Source organism: Podarcis raffonei, chromosome 8 (assembly GCF_027172205.1).
Source record: "Podarcis raffonei isolate rPodRaf1 chromosome 8, rPodRaf1.pri, whole genome shotgun sequence".
NCBI classification, from domain to species: domain Eukaryota; kingdom Metazoa; phylum Chordata; class Lepidosauria; order Squamata; family Lacertidae; genus Podarcis; species Podarcis raffonei.
Window position 1 is genome coordinate 32,082,600 of NC_070609.1, and position 19,076 is coordinate 32,101,675.

At 46.7% G+C, this 19,076-nt stretch overlaps 1 protein-coding gene and 1 long non-coding RNA gene across 10 annotated transcripts in view; one reads left to right on the forward strand and one right to left on the reverse strand.

Annotated features, from left to right (window-relative positions):
- Nucleotides 1-7,524: 7,524 nt before the first annotated feature.
- Nucleotides 7,525-17,606, forward strand: LOC128418860 (uncharacterized). Its single transcript, XR_008331774.1, has 4 exons — nucleotides 7,525-7,853; nucleotides 14,518-14,609; nucleotides 16,323-16,428; nucleotides 17,392-17,606. It is a non-coding gene; the product is annotated as an uncharacterized LOC128418860 (long non-coding RNA).
- The window catches only part of ADGRB2 (adhesion G protein-coupled receptor B2), a 162,374-nt gene continuing 155,660 nt past the window's right edge, over nucleotides 12,363-19,076 (reverse strand). For 7 of the 9 annotated variants that reach the window (XM_053398961.1, XM_053398962.1, XM_053398966.1 and 4 more), the window contains 4 exons: nucleotides 17,486-17,521; nucleotides 15,048-15,152; nucleotides 13,776-13,829; nucleotides 12,363-13,351 (listed from right to left, as the gene is read on the reverse strand). In XM_053398961.1, the coding sequence (XP_053254936.1) occupies nucleotides 13,169-13,351; nucleotides 13,776-13,829; nucleotides 15,048-15,152; nucleotides 17,486-17,521 (378 nt within the window). In that variant the 3' untranslated portion in view covers nucleotides 12,363-13,168. The remainder of the gene's footprint in view (nucleotides 13,352-13,775; nucleotides 13,830-15,047; nucleotides 15,153-17,485; nucleotides 17,522-19,076) is intronic. The other 2 variants (XM_053398959.1, XM_053398963.1) reach the window with 2 other exon arrangements.

Here is a 19,076-nt window from a genome sequence, read left to right on the forward strand (position 1 = left end):
AGAGCTGGTGCCAGCTGTATTTAGTGGGATTGGACCTTGCTTCTGTAATCCAGGAAAGAGTAGTCATGTATTCTACATGGGGCTGCCCAGTGGAGCAGAATTCTGCTCGTGCATGCACAGTGACTGGTGCATATGGCCCCAGTAAAAGGAGCCCAGCTCAAAGTATTGGCTTTGACCTTTAAATCAGGGGTGGGGAATGTTTGGCACTTGAGATGCCCCCGTTGTGGGGAACCCCATTGCTCTGCCCTTTTTCCTGCAATATTTCTGTTCCTGCTAGGCGAAAAGAAGAGCGCTGGCCCCTTGCCCTCCCCACTATCATGTCAGCCAGATGAAATAGGTGAACAACAATGCAGCAACAGCAGCAGGAGGAGACATAATTTAGAGGGATTGGTTTTTCCCCAGGGCACCAGCTTCCTGGCCCAATGAGGGATGAGAGGAGCTGTAATGGGAAGGTAATGAACCTGCAGAAGATGAAGGGGCTTTTCATTCACAACACAAAGGCAACAGAGGGCAGGGTGATCTCTGCAATCCAACCCCCACCCACAAACCAGCACATTCTGCTCAAGGGATTGTGCAGAGGGCTTCACAAAGCTCTGCCCCAGAACCTGTTGAGTCAGTCCCAGAATGCACTTGCAGAGTGTTTCGGACACTTTCCGACAAATGCCAATCAAAGTAATGCATAATAATAATAAAAAAGAGGGCAAGGCTGGTGGCTTCAGGTACAAGGAGGCCAGTGGCAAATTGCCCTCCGTCGGCCCCTCACAGCACTGGCAGCCCCTCCCCAAGTTGCCTTGCAAGCAGATCCCATGATCTGCAACAGGTGCCTGTGAACCACAGGCCAAAACCACAGTTTTGACGTTCCCACAACCCTCTGGTGTAGCAGAATGTAGTTGGAAAGCAAAAATGGCAGCAGTTCCAACACCTGCTGCTTCCATTTGGCAAAATGGAGGATGGAATGTGGGCAGGGTGAGAAGGGGACCACACAGGACAGGTGCTGCCACCAGTCATAGAAAACTCCTGGCAATCTATAGAAGCAATTAGTTATAACTAAAAGTAGATGAGATCACCAAGACGACGACAACAACAACAACAACAACAACAACAACAACAACAACAACAACAACAACAACAACAGGAAAAAGCTCATCATCCTGTGGCTCCTTTTATCTCCCTATATGCTAACATTTTGGTAGAAAACTAATTTGTGACCATTGGCCCTGGCAGTGCACATGAAATCATTTAAAGTGCATTATATTTAGTTAAAGAGCACTGAAATTGTTGAAGGGCATTGCATAGTGATTTCCCCAGTTTTCCATAAGAAAAACTACTGCTTTGCATAGCATGGATCACAGAAACACTATGGTTAAAGAGGTGGGGATACTGAAATGTTGTAGCAAGTAGAGCACATAGTGAGTCTGGCCTTGTTTTTTGTTTGTTTGCTCTTGAAGAAACCAGCTTGGCTGTAATACTTGAGGTACAACAGTAAAAACTGGCAATCTATACTGCCCGAAAGCTAAATTTGAGATGTATGTGAAGAATTCTGCCCAGGCAAAACAACTCTAGGATTATTAGTTTTTGCAAGGTAGGAATGGAATTTCAATAAAATTGGCCGTGTGAGTTCCACACAGCTTGAGGTTGTGAAATTTGAGGTGCATTTAGATGGTCCAGTGCAGGTAAGAAATCCACAGAAATTATGTTAAGACTGTGGGTAAGATAAGCAAAACTTCTCGAAGGGAGTTTTGTACATCTCTAGAATGCTGGTCTTCATCTAGTGGGTCAAGATCCACTGGTGGGACATGACCCGATCCAAGGTGGATCACAACAGGAGCACTACCACCATGTGGTAAAAGGTTACAAAATGGTTTGCCAAATGCATGTTTGGGTTAGAAGTGGGGCCTGGGTCTGAAAAGGTTGAAATTACCAGCTCTAGAAGATGTAAGGCATTTATCACCAAATAGTCCACTGTAGATGGAACTGCATTGGGGGTGGGAAGAGAAAGAGACCCCCACAATTCTGTTCTCAGAAATGGCTCCAAAGGAGAGTTGATCTGATTGTGGTGCTTTTCTCTTTTTTTTTACTCCACTGTTCCCTTCTCCTGCATTCCAAACGCATCTCTTTCTGCATCTGAGAGCAATTAGACCAGCATCTCTCTCCTTTAAAAGAATGAGTCCATTTGCAGTCGGGTGGTGTTTCCTGTTTTTTGCTTTTCAGTTCCCTAATGGGGCTGAAATGAATAAACTGGCACTGGAGGAGAATAACAGAGAAGACAGCAGAGGGAGGAAGAAGGAGGGAGCCTCCATAATGAGGAGGGAAGGCAAGTGGAAGAGGGGAGGCACCCCGGTATTCATAACATGCAGGACCGGTCCTGCCATGAGGCACAGTAAGGCAACCACCTCAGGTTGCATATGCCAGGGAACAGGAAGGTATTGGTGGTAGCTTCCCCCTGCCCACCTCCAGCCAGTCTTCCTGAGCTGGTGCCCTAGTGATAGGGATGCTTCTTATTGGCCAGGTCTGGCTGTATGCCTCACCTGGGATGGGGAATATTAGACTCAGGGACCAAATGTAACTCTCCACTCCTGTCTACCTGGCCCTCAGGACTCTCCCCAAACACATCCAAAATGGGGTGGGGTGGGGTGGGGAGATTTCATCTAATATTCTCTGAGTTGGGGGACAGGGGGGAGGGAAATTATATGGTTAGTTTATATGGATAGATGAAGGAAGTGCTGAGCTAAAAGAGGAGACTGGGATGAACAGGGGGATCAAGCAGCCCATTACTTTTTGTAAAAAAATAACTTTCAATAATAATAAAACTGGATCCATGATTATGTCCAAAAATCTTATTTAGGGATGTTGATATTGAGGAGTCATGTGTTTGTGTGGGTGTGGGTGTGTTTAAATTCTACAACAGTTCGGGGGTGGGGGGGTTGAAAAAAGGAATTTTTCAGAAAATTTTGAGAGATCATCTTTTGGGCTATGACAAGTCAATCCGTTTCCTATTTCTTCACCGGTGCTCTCTTGACATATCTATCTTCATTTAAAACTGTGACATTGCGGTGGACTTGTATTATTCTAGTTAAGGGTGGGGAGCCTGAGGCCGCTTCCCCTCATCTGGAGCCTTCTAGATGCTCACATGCCAGCGGTGGATGTGACAAATGGCAAAGGAGGCAGAGCAACGGATGAGACTTTTGTACAGTTGTGCCCCATTCCAGCCATGCAGCAGTGGAGTATTTCTGCACACCTCTCAGCTTCCCCTCCCCCCAGAAAACCCTCTCAGTCCAGGAAAGGAAGACGCTGTCACAGTTCAAGGACACATTCCAAGCAGGCAAAAGATGCCAGTGCACACAAACCTCCCCTGGCCGGCCCACTGGAAGGAGTGCCCATTTCCTTGCCCAGTCATGGGATTCCAGCTGTTAAATGCTGTGCCAACCCTCTCTTTCAAAGAAAGGTACAGGGGCCAGGGGCCATGTCACCGGTTGGCTCATCATCTGCGCTTGTTCCTTTGACTCCTCGTGCAATCACTCAGGGACTTGCCTTATGTCCTATTCTAATCTGAAAATGGATGGGGTTTTGTTTTGTTTGCAAAACTGCTGTCATGAGTTCCAGTTCATCAGATGGGGAGCGCCAGGACAGGTGGTCCTGTTCCAAAAAGACAGGTGTCCAAGGGGCAGGGAAGGGAGACCTTCTTATCTGTCTCTGTATGCTTAGCAGCCAGAGTTGCACCAACCAAATGGCCAAGCCTCAGTCAACAGTTAGGCTGGGTCGTTTGCCATTGGCTCTTCAGATCACCTGGTCTGGCTGGGCTGATAAGATGCAGTACCCCTCCGGGGGGTGCTGTAGTGGACTATTCTCTCCTTCGGCCTACAGACTGCCCCAGTGGAGCAGGGAGTTAAACCACCTGCCCCCTGTTGCCAGGTTCTCTGGTTCAAGCTCCCTGGTGCATTACGCTAGAGCTGGCTCCAGGATGGGTAGGGCATTAGGCAAGTTCTTTTCATCAGGTGCCCCCTCCCTCAGTAAGCTGGCCACCTCTGCTGTTACTGCTGTCTAGCTGGCCTCCTCTTTCTCTGAGCCCACCACCTACTTGAGGGAGAGGATGAGGTGTGAGTGGCGGATTCTTTTCATACTCCAGGAATTGGGTCCCTCAGGACCAGAGGCCAATTACAGCCCTCTGGGTCTCTGCAGGCTGCTCCCCCCAATGGACTTACTTTGTAAATGCCTTGAGTGTGTTTGCCTGACTGGGAGGTGTCCTGGAACTCCGACCATGCTTCTTCCTTGAGTGGATGGAGGATATGTGAGTGCATGTCGAAACTAGCCCATTGTACCAAGAGAATACTTACATCCATTGCTTAGATTGCAGATGTGTTTGTTTTTAGAAGCCTTTGGCCCACCAAGCTGAATGCAGCCCATGTGCCCCATTTTGTGGCCTGCTGGGTACTTGGCAGGTTTTAGGTTTATTTATTCCTTTCTGAAGATCCAGGCCAGCAGCAACCAGCAGTTTTATTTGAGCAGTTGTTCTAGCAAACCCAGGTGGGCTCATCGAGCTTCGGGTGGACCACTGTGCATAGCTGTTGTGCTGCATCCTGCCTGGTGGGCTGTTTGTTGCAGAAGACAGCTTTCGTGTGCCCTGGGACTCTGGCAGAAGAGTGAGCATCGGGCAGCATCATGTTAAGCACTACAAACCCCCAACCATGGAGATGGAGTTCAAGGTACAAAGGTGCCAAAAGTGGTTCCAACAGCACACGAACACACACATTCACTCCTGCCTTTGTGTTCAAGGGCAGTCCTGTTATTCAAAAGAAATATAAAGCCACGAATGTCTGTGTGGGTGATTTGTTCCATTCTATTCCTGAGCCATCTGAAATATTAAAAAAATTGAATTGTGACTCAAGGCACAAAGCACACTTACGCGTGCCTGCATGTGCGTGCTCTCGATTAAGAGCCAAGACTGGTCTCTGGCCCTAGAGCCAAGCCATCCATTATGTGGCTGAGTGATGGGAGCCTCACACCCTCCTTTCCTTTCTCCCTTCTGAAAAAGGGGTCAGCTCCCTCCCTAGGTAATGGCCCGCCTTTTCGTTCTCCAGGAGGAAAATGAAAATGCATTTGCCCGAATCCGCGGGGGCAACTGCCTGACTCCCTGCCAAGTGAATGGAAGAACCGACATGCAACCTTTCTGCCAGGCCAGCTCAATCTCTTGGTGCTTGTGACGAGAGGAGAAAGGCAGGAGGGAGGAAGTGGCAAGGCGAATGAACGCAAGAAGACATAGGAGAAAAGAGGGTTACTAAGAGGGTCACCCACTCCAGAGGAGTTGGGAGCCAGGAGCTCTTTCTCACACAAATATGCATTGCTTGGTTATTTGTTTAATCCGTTATACCCAGATCTTCCACCAAGAAATTGGTGAGTGTGTGATCCCTGCCTCTTCTCCTGCTCCAATTTCTCCCAACAACAACCCGTCAGGGTAGGCTAGGTTAAGAAACAGTGCTGAGTCCAGTGAACTTTGTGGCTGCGCAGAGATTTGAACCCAACTCTCCACCAGTCCAAATTCAGAGTCCCTTCCATGTTAGCTGCCTACCACCATATCTGATTGTGTCAAAGGAAAGATGTTGCAAATAATTGCTTGTGAGGCAGTGCAATGCTGTACAGGAGTTTGATCCTGACTCACCTATTCAAGGGCATCTGTCAGATGAAGACTGTGTTTGTAGGAATGTCTCAAATCTATCTAAGAAAAACTCACAAGTTGTATTGAAATGCTTTTTTTGCTTCCCTCAGGGTGCATTAGATTAGCCTTCCACAACCTGCTGTCCTCTGGATGTTTTGAACCAGAATTCTAAATTCTAGTGGATCTAGAGGGCACCAGGTTGGAGAAGGCTGCATTAGATTTGGGAATGTCCAAATTCACCTGGAAATTTCACGTTGGACATATCTGGTGGCAACTTCTGCCTTTGGCCTTGTCAACTTCAGTCCCTGGGTGGGGGTCTTTTCCTCCAGCCCCCGTCTCCCAAGGGTTTGATGGTCAGAGGCAGTGGTGGCACCAACTGTCTCCAGCCCCATTTGCCTCAATCTACATTCATGTCCTCTCTGCATCTCAGGCAGGGTTGTATGACAGCCTGCCTGAGAAATTTCATTCTTATCAACATTCTTTTTGCCCCACTCCAAATTCCTTGGATGGTTTAACTGAGGAAATAATTCTGCTTTGGTCAAACTTTAGTGGCACCTCTACATACCCATGGATGAACCAGTCTCAAATGGAGGCTGAAAACAAGGAGGCTTTCCTTTCAGCCTTGCAACTCAGGAGGCAATAATAACAATAGTAAACAAGAGCATTCCCCTGACACCCACCCAACATATCTCTCTCTCTCTCTCTCTCTCTCTCTCTCTCTCTCTCTCTCTTACACACACACACAGAGAGAGAGAGAGAGAGAGAGAGAGAGAGAGAGAGAGAGAGAGAGAGAGAGACATGCAGCTTCTGGGCTTTTGGCTGAAAGAGTGACAAATAACTAGCACAGACCAGCAGACAGGCAGGTGGCCCACAGCAGTCTAGAGGGGGGAGCTTGGGACTTATCTCAGCAACCAGTTGCCCTGACTGAACACAGGAACCCTATGCACTTTAGAACAGGAGTGGGGAACCTCATGCCTAGGGGTCAAATGTGGCCTCCCGGTCTCCCTCTTTGGCCCTCGGGATTCTCCTTGGGCTACACCTCCTCCTCCTCAGCCACACCCCTCTGCTTCGTTCCCTGCCAGTATTTTGGTGTCTGGCTGCAAACGTATCCTTGAACTCTGAATATGTTTCTTGCTTGCCTGGATGGATGACAGAGAGGGGTGTGTGTAAAAACAAAAGTCACATTTTCATCTTTTGCTCTAACCCATGGGTAGGCAAACTAAGGCCTGGGGGGCTGGATCCAGCCCAATCACCTTCTAAATCCAGCCTGTGGATGGTCTGGGAATCAGCGTGTTTTTACATGAGTAGAATGTGTCCTTTTATTTAAAATGCATCTCTGATATTTTTGTGGGGCATAGGAATTCGTCCTCCCCACCCCTTCAAAAGATAGTCTGGCACACCACAAGGTCTGAGGGACAGTGGACCAGCCCCCTGCTGAAAAAGTTTGCTGACCCCTGCCTAACCATTTCTCCCTCTGGCCCTGACCACCACTGGCATGTGGCCCCAGAAGGTTCCCCAGAAAGGAATGTGGCCCTCGGGCAGAAAAGCAACCCTCCCCCACTGCTTTATAGCAAGGCTCTTCTTGGATAGGCTGCTGCTTCTCTCTTTGCCTAGTCAACTGTAGGACATTGTTTCAGTCAATCCAACAATTCATGTTTTGCCAGGTAGGCACATGAAGGAGCTGAGGCTCACAGAGATGTCCTGTAAAATTTGCTAGAGAGAACTCTGTGAGATCATTTGCTTTGTCTGCCTAGACAGGAAGCTGTAGCCCTATATACGTCCTGCTTGCCCAGGCATTTTTCTCTTTCTTCGTCATGCTTCCATGCTGCTCACTTGTACATGTCTGAGTTCTGCAGCTCAGACCCATTTTTAAACTTACATTTTGTACTTTTGTAACATAGTACAGTGGTACCTCGGGTTACAGACGCTTCAGGTTACAGACACTTCAGGTTACAGACTCCGCTACAGAAATAGTACCTTGGATTAAGAACTTTGCTTCAGGATGAGAACAGAAATCGTGCAGCGGTGGCATGGCGGCAGTGGGAGGCCCCATTAGCTAAAGTGGTACCTCAGGTTAAGAACAGTTTCAGGTTAAGAACGGACCTCCAGAACGAATTAAGTTCTTAACCCGAGGTACCACTGTAGTTATAAACCTGCCTTCATTTTGCTACTATAGGTGATGTTTCAAGACCTAGATTATGTAAGTAAATACTACTTTTATTTCTTCACAAAACAATGTCTTTGTGGTTGATGTTTTTAAGGAGGAAAGTGGGGTAATATCTATTCGGGTTTTCCTATATAAAAAAAATCAACCCTAGTAATGCCAGAAAAATCCAGTTTGCCTTAAATCATCCTGGATTATTGTTTCTAGAAGGTTAAATCAACCTTGTTTTAGCGTCTAAATTTAAGCTGCAAAGAGTGGTACTCTACTAATCTTACTCACATGAGCAAGGATAATAACAATATATATCCTCTCCTAGTGCTTAAATCCATTCCTACATGAACAGCTGCCCTAATCACACCTGCCCCCCCAATCTCTCCATCTTCCATTCAGGTGAGCCAGAGGCATCACTACAGAACACATTTGAGGACACATTCCAGCCTGGCTCAGACACTCCAGGAGCAGGAGTCACTGAGAAGCCTGGCCTGGTCAGAGTCCTGAAGACTGCATTTATCCCCTGGCCTGAGCAGGAACTTCATAATGAAGGAACAGAGGGTAACAAGAAACTGAACACTCCCTTTGTATAAAGCTCTGGTGCCTCTGCTTTTGGCAGTGTGGTCCCTTATTACTAACCTGTCTGCCCATTATAGACTTGGATTAAATCTTACTCTCACACATCAAACCTGTTTTTAAAAGTCTGCAGTTCTCAGGAACTGTCTGGGGTCAGTCTCATTAGAAACCCAGCCAGATGCTTCAGCCCCACATGGCCAGCTGTTACAAGAGGCAGCAAATTAGCAGTGTCCAAGGAAAGCCAAGAGGCACACAGTGGATTAGGTGATGCAGACAAAATTGGTGGGACTGGTGTTAATGGGTGAGTGTGCTGTGTTTAGGACTTTTTCTTGTTCATGGCCTCATAGAGCAGGAATTGATCAACTCCAGAACTCTGTTCCAGGACAGAATCCTCCATATATCAACTTCCCATGGACCTGGTTCCAGGAACTCAGAATTATTATTTTTCTTTGGCCCAGGCCCTTTAAAAATTCCATTTTTTTAATGGAAGGGCATAAAGAGGCAGCCCTATTATGGAATTAGAGAATTACATCCTCCCTTTCTTTGGGCTTTTAAATGCCTTTGCCAGATACACAGATTCTGTTCTAAACATGTGTTTGTGTGTGTGGTGGCCTGCACTGCTGGCAGCTTTCAAATCAAGGAAGAGGATCCTGTGGCTCATCAGACACTGCAGAACTGCCACTGCATGTCTGATCACTGGACAACGGTGACTGGGGTGAATGGGAGTTGGGATCTCACAGTGGTGCACCCTGTTGGGCAACTCATAATCTCCTGCACTGAATGACCTGTCTTGGTTGCCAATCAGTAACCAAACTAGGTTTAAAGTATTAGTCTTGTTGTCTGAGAGGCCATGTTATCTGAGAGACTGTTCTCTGGTCTGTGGTTGGGGTCCTCCTGACCATACAATACCCTTCAGACACCCATCTGGTAGGGGCACACAGGAGGGGCTTCTCCATGGTAGCACTTACCATGAGGAATACTCTTCCTTATTGAGATCTGGTGAACACCAACCATGTCTCGCCAGAGTAGTACATGGTTTGGTTATCATCCACTTGAACTACTGCAATGCGCTCTACATGGTTACCTTTGAAGGTGACTCAGAAACTACAACTAATCCAGAATGTGACAGCTAGACTGGTGACTGGGAGCAGCTGCTGGGACCATATAACACTGGTTTTAAAAGATCCATGTTGCCTTGCGGTATGTTTCTAAGCACAATTCAAAGTGTTGGTGTTGACCTTTAAATCCCTAAATGGCTTTGGCCCTGTATACCTGAAGGAGGGCCTCCACCCTCATTGTTCAGCCCGTACACTGATGCCCAGCTCAGAGGGCCTTCTGGCAGTTTCCCCATTGTGAGAAGTGAAATTACAAGGCACCACCCTGTGGAACACCTTCCCAGCAGATGTCAAAAAGTTAAACAACTAAATAACTTTTTGTAGACATCTGAAGGAAGCCCTGCTTGGGGAAGTTTTTAAGGCTTGATGGTTTGGTTAGGTTAGGTTTTGCTTATCCTTCTTCTTTCCCTCTGTATTTTTGTTGGAAGCTGCCTAGAGTGGTTGGGGCAGTCAGATGGGTGGGGTATAAGAATTTTGTTGTTGTTGTTGTTGTTAAAGACCTACCTGTTCACTTGGGCCACAGGTAGCCAGCACATGCCCCTTCAGAACTCCCATCAGCCCCAGTCATCATAGCCAATGGTAGCTGAGGATGGGAGCTGCTATTCAGAACCCTGAGCCAGGCTTTCTCTGATCCGTAATATTGTTAATAACCACTTACCTTGGTTATTGTGTTAACTTTATTGATTATTTTTTTATTGGATAGTCTTACATTTTATTATTGTCTGAACTGCTTCAGAATTTCTTTTGTGAATGAAAACCAAGATAGAAACCTTTTGATAAATTGCAAACACCTGGAGGTCGATAAAAAGAAACAGGGGGGGCACTACCACCAGTAAGATCTCCCCAAACCCAGACAAGCCAGTTCAAAGGGTGCCCCCACCAAATAATAACGGAAAGAGCCTTCTAGATTCATCACTTGTAATTGGGAGGCATGTGAGTTGTTTCACTTCAGCCCCATCTGAAGGCCTGATTGGAGGGCAGGGTGGTGGTGTGGACAGATGGGGCATGTGGGGCATGCCACAGATTGTGTTTCGTGTCTCCCCTCATTTCAGAAAACACCATTTCCCAACCAAATCTGCAAACTCTGAACTGCAGCTGGGTTGGAAATTGCCAGCAGTTCTAGACTCCTCCTCCTCCTCTTTGTGGGCAAGGAAGGATCAATAATCGCCGCTCTTCCCTTCTTCCTTTTGTGTTGCGCTGGAACAGCTGCCAAGCAGAGCCTGCACTTGGCAGCAGAGCCCTCCCAAGGAACCAGTCCAATGTGGCTGCTTCCCATCTGTTCTAACAAGGTGACTCAGGCTGAAGGTGTTCTCCAAACTCCCCGCTGGCTGTATTTATTGTCAAACAGTTTTTGCTTTCCCTGCTGCCTCTGGTAACGTGTGGAGCAGCTGAAGATGCACAGTCATTTTGTCATTTTCCTTTCAGGGTACTCTGGAGCCCAGCAGAAATAAACAGCGCCTGCCCAGGGGTGTGCAAAACCTCACTCAGATACATTGTCACTGTGATATATATGACCTAAGTAGTGTGTAGCCAGAGTTCCCCTGTGTTCAAGGAATCCAGGTTCTGTGATGTGCAAAAATCCTGAGACTTGCATCCGTCCCAAGTTTGATCCCTTGCATCTCTGAATAGGGCTGGGAAAGTCCCGTCTGAAACTCTAGATACCCACAACCAACAGTGTACAGATCAAGGGAAGTAATAGCACCACTCTGTTTGGTCTTGGTCATACCACACCCCGAGTCCTGTGCCCAGTTCTGAGCACCACAATTGAAGGATATTGACAAGCTGGAGCGTGTGCAGAGGAGGGTGACCAAGATGGTTAAGGGTCTGGAAACCAAGCCTTCTGAGGAACAGTTCAGGGTTGTGGGTTCGAGTCCCACATTGGGCAAAAGATTGCAAGTGGTTGGAACAGATGACCCTCTTGGTCCTTTCCAACTCTATGATTTTATGATTCTAAGTAAAATACAGTCCACTAGCCAGGTATAGTGACGCAGCTAAGGTTCAGTTAATATTTTGGTTTTACTGTCTGGTCAGAAGCCTGCATTTCAAGCATCTGGAAGGACCCCAGAGCAAGCTGGTGGGCTACATTTGGCTTAGCAGGTCCCAAACTGGGGAGGTCAGATCAAAATTGCACATGATATTACCTCCCCCTTTTTAAGGGAGAACAAGCCTACCCAACCTGTGTTACCTTCCAGGCTGAAGACAGCCCAATAATATCCATTATGGAGGCTTGTTAGGGGTTTAGTAAGCCCTCAGATTTTGCTATTTCATGGTCAATGCAAAAAACAAGGACAGCGGCTCAAGCATGAGCCAGCTTTGCTCTCTTTGAAAAGAGTGTCTTCTCAAGGCTGAAGTTCCATTTTGGGCCAACCAGAAGAAGATTTATGAAACAAAGATTGATATTAAGTTATCTTGTTGCTGGAGTTCCATTGGAATCGCATCAGCAACAAATATAGAAATAGAGTTATTCTCTTGGACTCAGTGCTTTTTTTCTAAAAAAAATGTTTAGGGGTACTCTCATTTTCCTACTCATATTGAAATACTGCCCTTCAATGAGGCCAAACTTAGATTCACAAAATGTTTAGGGGTATGTGCCCCCCCTGCGCCGCCCCCCCAAGCACTGCTTGGACTTATTGCAAGCATATTGAACTGCTTGGCTTTGAAATATTGAGTTGGGTATGTTATTTTGGCATTGTAAATAGCATTTAAGACTCTTAAGTATTAGAACGAGTTGAATTTTGGTACATTACTGTTAATGAATTTTCGTCAGCCATATACTGACTTGGTATAAGGCAGGGCGTCCTGTGCTTGTTCTTACATCATTGGTCAAAGAGCAGTAAAACCAAGAACCAAACAGCAGCAAAAGTTCCACAGAGTGAATGTTTTATTTCCAACAAACATAGCGCCCACCCGGCCTGGGATAGAGCAGGTGAGGATGGGGAAGGAAGACGTGGGGAGGGTGTTCCAGGTAGGGAGGGAGACTCAGATTCAACCTGGGGCAGAATGGGGCAGAGAAGGAGCCAGGTCTTCTCCCCCGCTGCCCAGGCAGGGAGATCTGGTGCTGGAGGGAGGACAGTGCAAGGAGCCGAGTCTCAAACGGGGAGACACAGGGCAGTGGCGACAGCTATCCCAGACTGCTGGCCGTGCACACAGTGCATGGCTTGAGGAAAGGTCCAGATAGAAAAGAGTTAAGGTTGGTTCTCTTGCCCCCAAGTGGGGGGAAGCCTGCCCCTGCCCCTCCAAGTCCTGAGGCCAGAACAGCCGCTGGCGTGATTGTGTGAGCGCTTTTGGATCCTGGCGGTGAATCACTGCACGGGGAAAAAGAGGGGCTGGCAGAAGGTGTGTGTCTTTCTCTCTGTGTGTGAATGCCTCCCCGACTCATCATGACCTCCAAGTGGAGCAAGTGCTTATGTGGGGTGTGTGCATGGCTGTGCCTTTGTGACACTTGGGGAGGGTGCAGCTCCTGCTATCCCGCCCCGTCTCCTCCTCCTCCTGAGGACCATCTAAAGAGGTGGCCACTGTTTCCAAAACTGCCCCCCTCCTCAGTAAAACCGCCGGAAGGGGATGGAGCTGTCTTTTCTTTTTGTCTTCTTTTTCCAAAGTGTCAGTGTGAAAATATATATATATATTTATATATATTTATAGATCGATAAATCCCAGAGTTCACGAGGCTCACACTTCTGTCTGGAAGTCCCCCTCGGATAGATCCAGGCTCATGCAATGCTTCTCCCAGTCAGCGGAGTGCAGCTCCAGTTTCTCCCGGTGCTTGGAGGGCAGGGAGCTCAGCGTCATGGCCTTGAAGGTGCTCCAAGACTTCTGCTTCTGCTGCCGGCTCTCTGGGCTGGTGACTTCCTGCTGGGGAAAGAAGAGAGAGCGAAGGAGAGGGGAGGGGTGCTGTTAGGCTACAGAGTGAAAAATAATCCGCACAAGATACACAGAGCAGCTTCCGCTGAAAATGGCTGGCCCAGAAATGACTGCACATACAAGGATGCCTGTCAAAGGCTCAATCCCTGGTTTCTCCAGGTGGGACTGGAATCCTGTCCAAAACCCTTCGTAGCATGACTGTGGTATTCTCTACATATAGCAATTGCCTTTGCCAAGGCTCTCTGGTGTCCTGTGGACTCAGCAATAGCTTTAGAAGCTACAGATGCTCTTCTTGATGGCTTTGGCCTGTTTCCTACTTTGTATATTAGGTGGCCAGCACCAGCAAATCCTCTCCCATAATGCATCTCTCTTCTTCCTTCCTCTCTCCCGTTATCAAAGGATAACAAAAACTTACGCCAGGCATATTCTTTTCCCCACTCCCTGAAGAGACGCTCCACCGCTTTTCTCTCTGTGTGAGAACAACAAGAAGAATTAAGCCGATAGACTATGCTTCCCCTCCCACTCTGTGATCCAACTCAACCTGGGCCCAAACTGTGGTATTTCTTGGTGTGGAATTCAGCAGAGTTTATACTAAGGATGGGTGAATCGGAGGATTCCTAGTCTATGTCACTTTGTAGTGTGTTTTCCTCTTGTCTTCACATTTAATCTGCTTTTTAAACATCCTCAGTTGCAGGCACAGCTTAGCTATGCACATGGTTGTAACAGGGGTGGAATTGTAAGCAGTGTGGATGGTTGGGGTTGGTCAGGGGGAAACAACAGAAAAAGTACAGATAGTGACAGTTCAGTTAGAGCCAGAATACATGTAAGAGAAGCAGAGTGACCCTTTTCCGAAAGCAGTGATAAGTGACAAACAATTTGGCAATGTGGGGTTAATTATTTATTGTTTTATTTATTAAAATACATTCAAGGACCCCAAAGTGGTTTATAGAACAAAATTCATCATTCAAGTGTTAAGAGCATAAAATCTAAATAAAATCAACAGCAAACTCTAAACAATGCTGGGGATATGTACATTATCTAAAATTGGCCAATAATGTAGTTGCAGAAAAGCCCAAGCAAACAAATGGATTGGATGCAATGCTAGTCCTGTTTGGAGTTAATGGACATGACTAACTTAAGTTCTTTAACTTCAGCAGGTCAACTCTGAGTAAAACTTAGTTGGATACAACCCAATGTCCTCTTAGCTGCCTTCAGAAACACCCTACTGTGGATGCCTCCTATATAGCAGGTGAGTATAGTATTGGGAAAGAAACCCATTGTCTCTATTCAGACCCAAAGAAATTCAATTCTGTTCATCAAGAAGTGGACTCTATTGGTCCATAATAAGATTCCTAGTTTTTAAGGTGTCATGAGACTCTTTTTTATCTTTCATAGTTAAATGCAACTTTCTTTAAAAAAAAATAATCAGTGGTCATCCTGTTCAAACGAACCCCAAATGTGAAATCTGTGTTGCACCAATTAAATTATTTCATCTGCCCTGACTTCTGCATATGCTCAGGAGCATTATGATGTCACATGTTCCAGAGGCATTCAAAACAGGTGCTGAGTTTGAACCACACACCCCACCCCTGCCAATCAGATTAAGCCCTGCTCAATACTATTGCCAGATGCTCTCCGAGCCTTAATGAGGGAGGATTTTGTTCCTTTGCTTTCCTCCCATTCTTACCTTTGCTGCGTTGGTAGCTGGAGCCCGATACCGGTCCAGTGTGTGGAACTTTTGATTCAGCTCGTGGTAAAGTTCTGAGTGGCGCTTTCTTGTATGCATGACTTTCTGCAGATTTTTTAATCAACAAGTCCCAAGAGGGGAGGGAGAGAGAGCAGAGAAAGAGCAGAGAAGTCAGTGGGCACAGGAGCTCATCTCCCAAAGCATCTCTGGATGGTTCAAAGCACATGAAATGTAAGGAGCCCCTTATCCATCCCAGCCTGAGCCTTGGCTTCCCTTGGCAACCTTAATCCAGCACTTGCTTGTGCAGCAGGAGTGGAGAACCTCATGTGGACTTCTGCAGATTCCTCCTCTGTTCACATCCCTCCTGCACACCCTCCTCCCCAAGCACTTTTGCTTGCAACGCAGGAAGATGCTGCATTAGACCATTGGTCCTTCTAGCTCAGCATTCTCTGAGCTGTGATAATGCCTTTTGTGTATGTGTGTGTAAGCTCTGACCATTTGCATGGCTTAATGCTAAAAAAAAGAGAAGAGTCACCTCCATTGCTCCACCCACTTTCTTGCCTTTCATCCTGGCAGGTTCCCCTCACCCCGGAAGGTTTTCCAGAAGGGAATGCAGCCCTCAGGCTGAAAAATGCCCTGCATCCTTGTTGCAGATGATGAGGATGATCAGTACTGGTCAACATTGCAGGGCTGTTCTGAAGATTTTTGAATGGGAAGAGTTTTGTGCTATTAAGGTGAAATCTCTTTATTTCCCCAGATCAGGTGAGCTGGGATGACCAATCATATACTAATAATAAATATATTATCCTGATTAGTGTGGCACAAGGAGTAGCCACTTAGATAACAAGCATGAAGCAAACCCCATCATAGAACGGTAAAGTTGGAAGGGACCTAGAGGGTCATCTACTCTAACCTCTGCAATATATCCTTTTAGTTTTTGAAGGGGGAATTCAAAAGCATTGTTGAATTTCCACTCACAAAGAACCGGGGCTGGCTGGAGGCAGGCAGTAGTTTTTAAGAGAGCTTTAGGCGGTCTGAAAGAGGCATTGTTCCCTGTGGTTTTCTCATTCCTTGTGTCCTGTTGTGGTCTCAGGCTGTTGCAGGTTCCTGAAGCACTACAAAGCCTAGCAAATTCTGTTCACAGGATGAGGTGGGTGCAGCCTGGAAGGTCCTTATCATACCTTGTGTCAATGCTCCGGAAAGCTATTGCCTCTCCCCTGCTGGATGTTAAGTAGCTGGCAGGATGGCCCAGAGTGTTGTTTTTCTTTTCCTCAGATCAACGACCAGAGAGTCTGTCAGGTCAACGTTTATGGGCGGAAATCAGTTGATGATGAGCCTTTAAGGCTGGCTGGAGCTGCACCCCACTATCAAACCTTTCGCAGTAAGTGGAAGGATATTACCTCTTCCCCCATAAACTCAGCTAAAATACTCGCATCTCTGGCTCCGGCATTTTAATCAACTGCTAACGCTCTTTATTGCCCGTTATAAAACTTGGGGGCCTATTTCATCAGATTATGCTTAAATCAGAACCAGGAAAAGAGGCTTGAGAGAGGAAATAAACAAAATGGGTATTGCGGTGCCTACTCCCTTCCTCATGCATGACATATGAGACTCTCCAGAAACTGACTGGGCTTCTGAGAAGAGAGAGCCTTAAGTAAAGGGGTGGGGTGGGGGTTCTTTCCCCAATCCTGTTTTGTCTCCTTACATACCCACACAACAGCTGGCCAAAACCTTCTCTAACTTGTCACATGATTAGTTGTGCTCATGATTGCATTGGGGTGGTTACACATGGTGCTGCTTTCAACTGTTTGTGTACTTTTGGGATGGAGATACTGCTTTGTTTCCCATCAATACATGTCCCATAACTTCCTGCCCAAATCCTGTAACTTGCTATGAGACACACATTCCATTTTGCTTGTTTTGCCCTGCTTTTCTGGCACTATAGTGCAAGAGATCCCCCTCCAGATTAGCAACAATGCGATAACATTAGGGAAGCATTGCAGAATAAAGTGGAATGACGTGTGGATGGTCCAGTATAAATCCACCACTAACAAACTATTGCAGTATTAAGGACAGCTTGCAAAATATACCCAACAACAACAAGAGTCTGGAGGGGCATGCCGTATATCCAGACTACAAACCTAATTGGTTTGAGACAAGTATCACTGACTCCAAAGAATCCTGGGAACTCTTGCTTGACATGAATAGCTAGAAATTCATAGGCCTCCTGGGCTCAGAACTACACTTCCTGAGGTTCTGTGGGGCAAGTGTTGGAGATGGAATTATTCTTAAACCAGTTTAAGTCTGTAACAAACTGAAGCTGATAGAGATCTGTATCATATAGACATCTGCTGTGCAGAGCACAAGAATAATCTCGTTGGGGCAAAGGAGGTCTCTTTGCGACATCAGGAAGAAGAGAAGACTGGGCAGGCACTTACCTCGAAATCCAGGTCAGAGTACCGCAGTCTTTTTCTCTGGGGAGGGATGTAGGCATATCACAAAGGAAACGGATGCAAAAAAAGGGGGGAAAGGAAGGGAGGGAAAGAAGCCTTTACTAATTTGTTCAGCATTTAGAGAACACGTGTATGGGAGGAGGGTGGGGCCCCAAAACCTAATAGCACATAAAGGAGGCCCATCAACATGACTTGGGATGGGAGGATTGGAGTAGAAGTCTGTCAAAGTATTTTAGGAGGAAGAGGAGAAAGGAAGACCCAAGCCATTATGGCAGCAGCACAAAAGCAACGAGAGGCAAGGGTCCCTACCCCAAATTCCTGAGGCAGTTTGACTGGCACTTCCTGTTTCCAGCTGACTAGAGAGATTTAGGTAGCAACCAAATGGGAATTGACCCATGCAATGGTTACAACGTTTAGGACTTTTCAGTTTGGAAAAAAAGATGAGTAAGAAGAGGCATGATAGGGCAGTATATAATTTGCTTGGTGTGGCTAAAGGGTTTCCCCCCTCCCTATTTCATAATTGTAGAGTTTGGGCCCATCCAGTGAAGCTCAATGCTGGAAGGCACAGGGTAGATAGACAAAACAAAAGTATTTCTTCACACAGTACATAGTTTAAATCACAATTGGGGGGATCGCCAATGCACCCACGTCCTGCTTTCAGCTTCACATAGGCTCCTGGTTGACCACTGTGAGATCAGTATATAGATGGATTAGATGGGCCATTGGCCTGATGCTGCAGCCAGGTTCTTCTTAGGTTCTTATTGGAAGCTGAGAAACTCTTCCGCTCTCCCAGAAAGCCACATTTCTCTTCCCAGCTTGGAAAAGCTGCTGCCTATGGCTTTGCACAAAAACTGTGGGCGCACATATATGTGTTCATTAGCAACTGCTGGTGAGCTGAAGCCAGCTCTTAATTAATGGGAGGTTATTCCCACAATCAGCTTTCTCTGCAGTGACTTCTTTTCTCCTTTGAAAGGCCAGACTTGAGGGTGGAAACCCCCCAAAATCTGCCTTTTCACAGCTGCAGGGAATCTGTTTTGCAAACAAAGTGGGGGGTGGGAAAGGACACTGAGCAAATGCCACATTTGGTGAAGAGTGGAGAAAAAGAGATGAAGCAAAACCCAGCTGGTCTCCACACTGATCTGTAGGGTCCTTTGGAGGATAGAAATGAGTGCCAAAGTGGGATGGGGAAAGGCACCTTCCATGCTTATGATGAAAGTCTGAATGGGTATTTCTGCCTACTGCAGTAGCCTTTGGCAACCCAATGCCCTCCAGGTTTTTGGACTACAACTCCCATCAGCCACATTCCAAAGCATCTGTAGGGTACCAGGATGGTGAAGGCTGCACTACAGAAAGAACGTTCTCCCTCCTCACAATTCTTAACCCTTTCTGCTTGGTGCCGGCACCTCAACTTTCAATGGGTGTAGTGATGCTACAAACTTAAAAATAACGTCACAATTGCTCACCTGTGGAACCCCGGGGACTGTAGCTGTGCAAGAACTAGGCTTGTGTGCCAGCACTTTCATCATATTGCTGTTCCCAGGATTCTTTTTTTGGAGCTGGGGAACTATGATGCTAT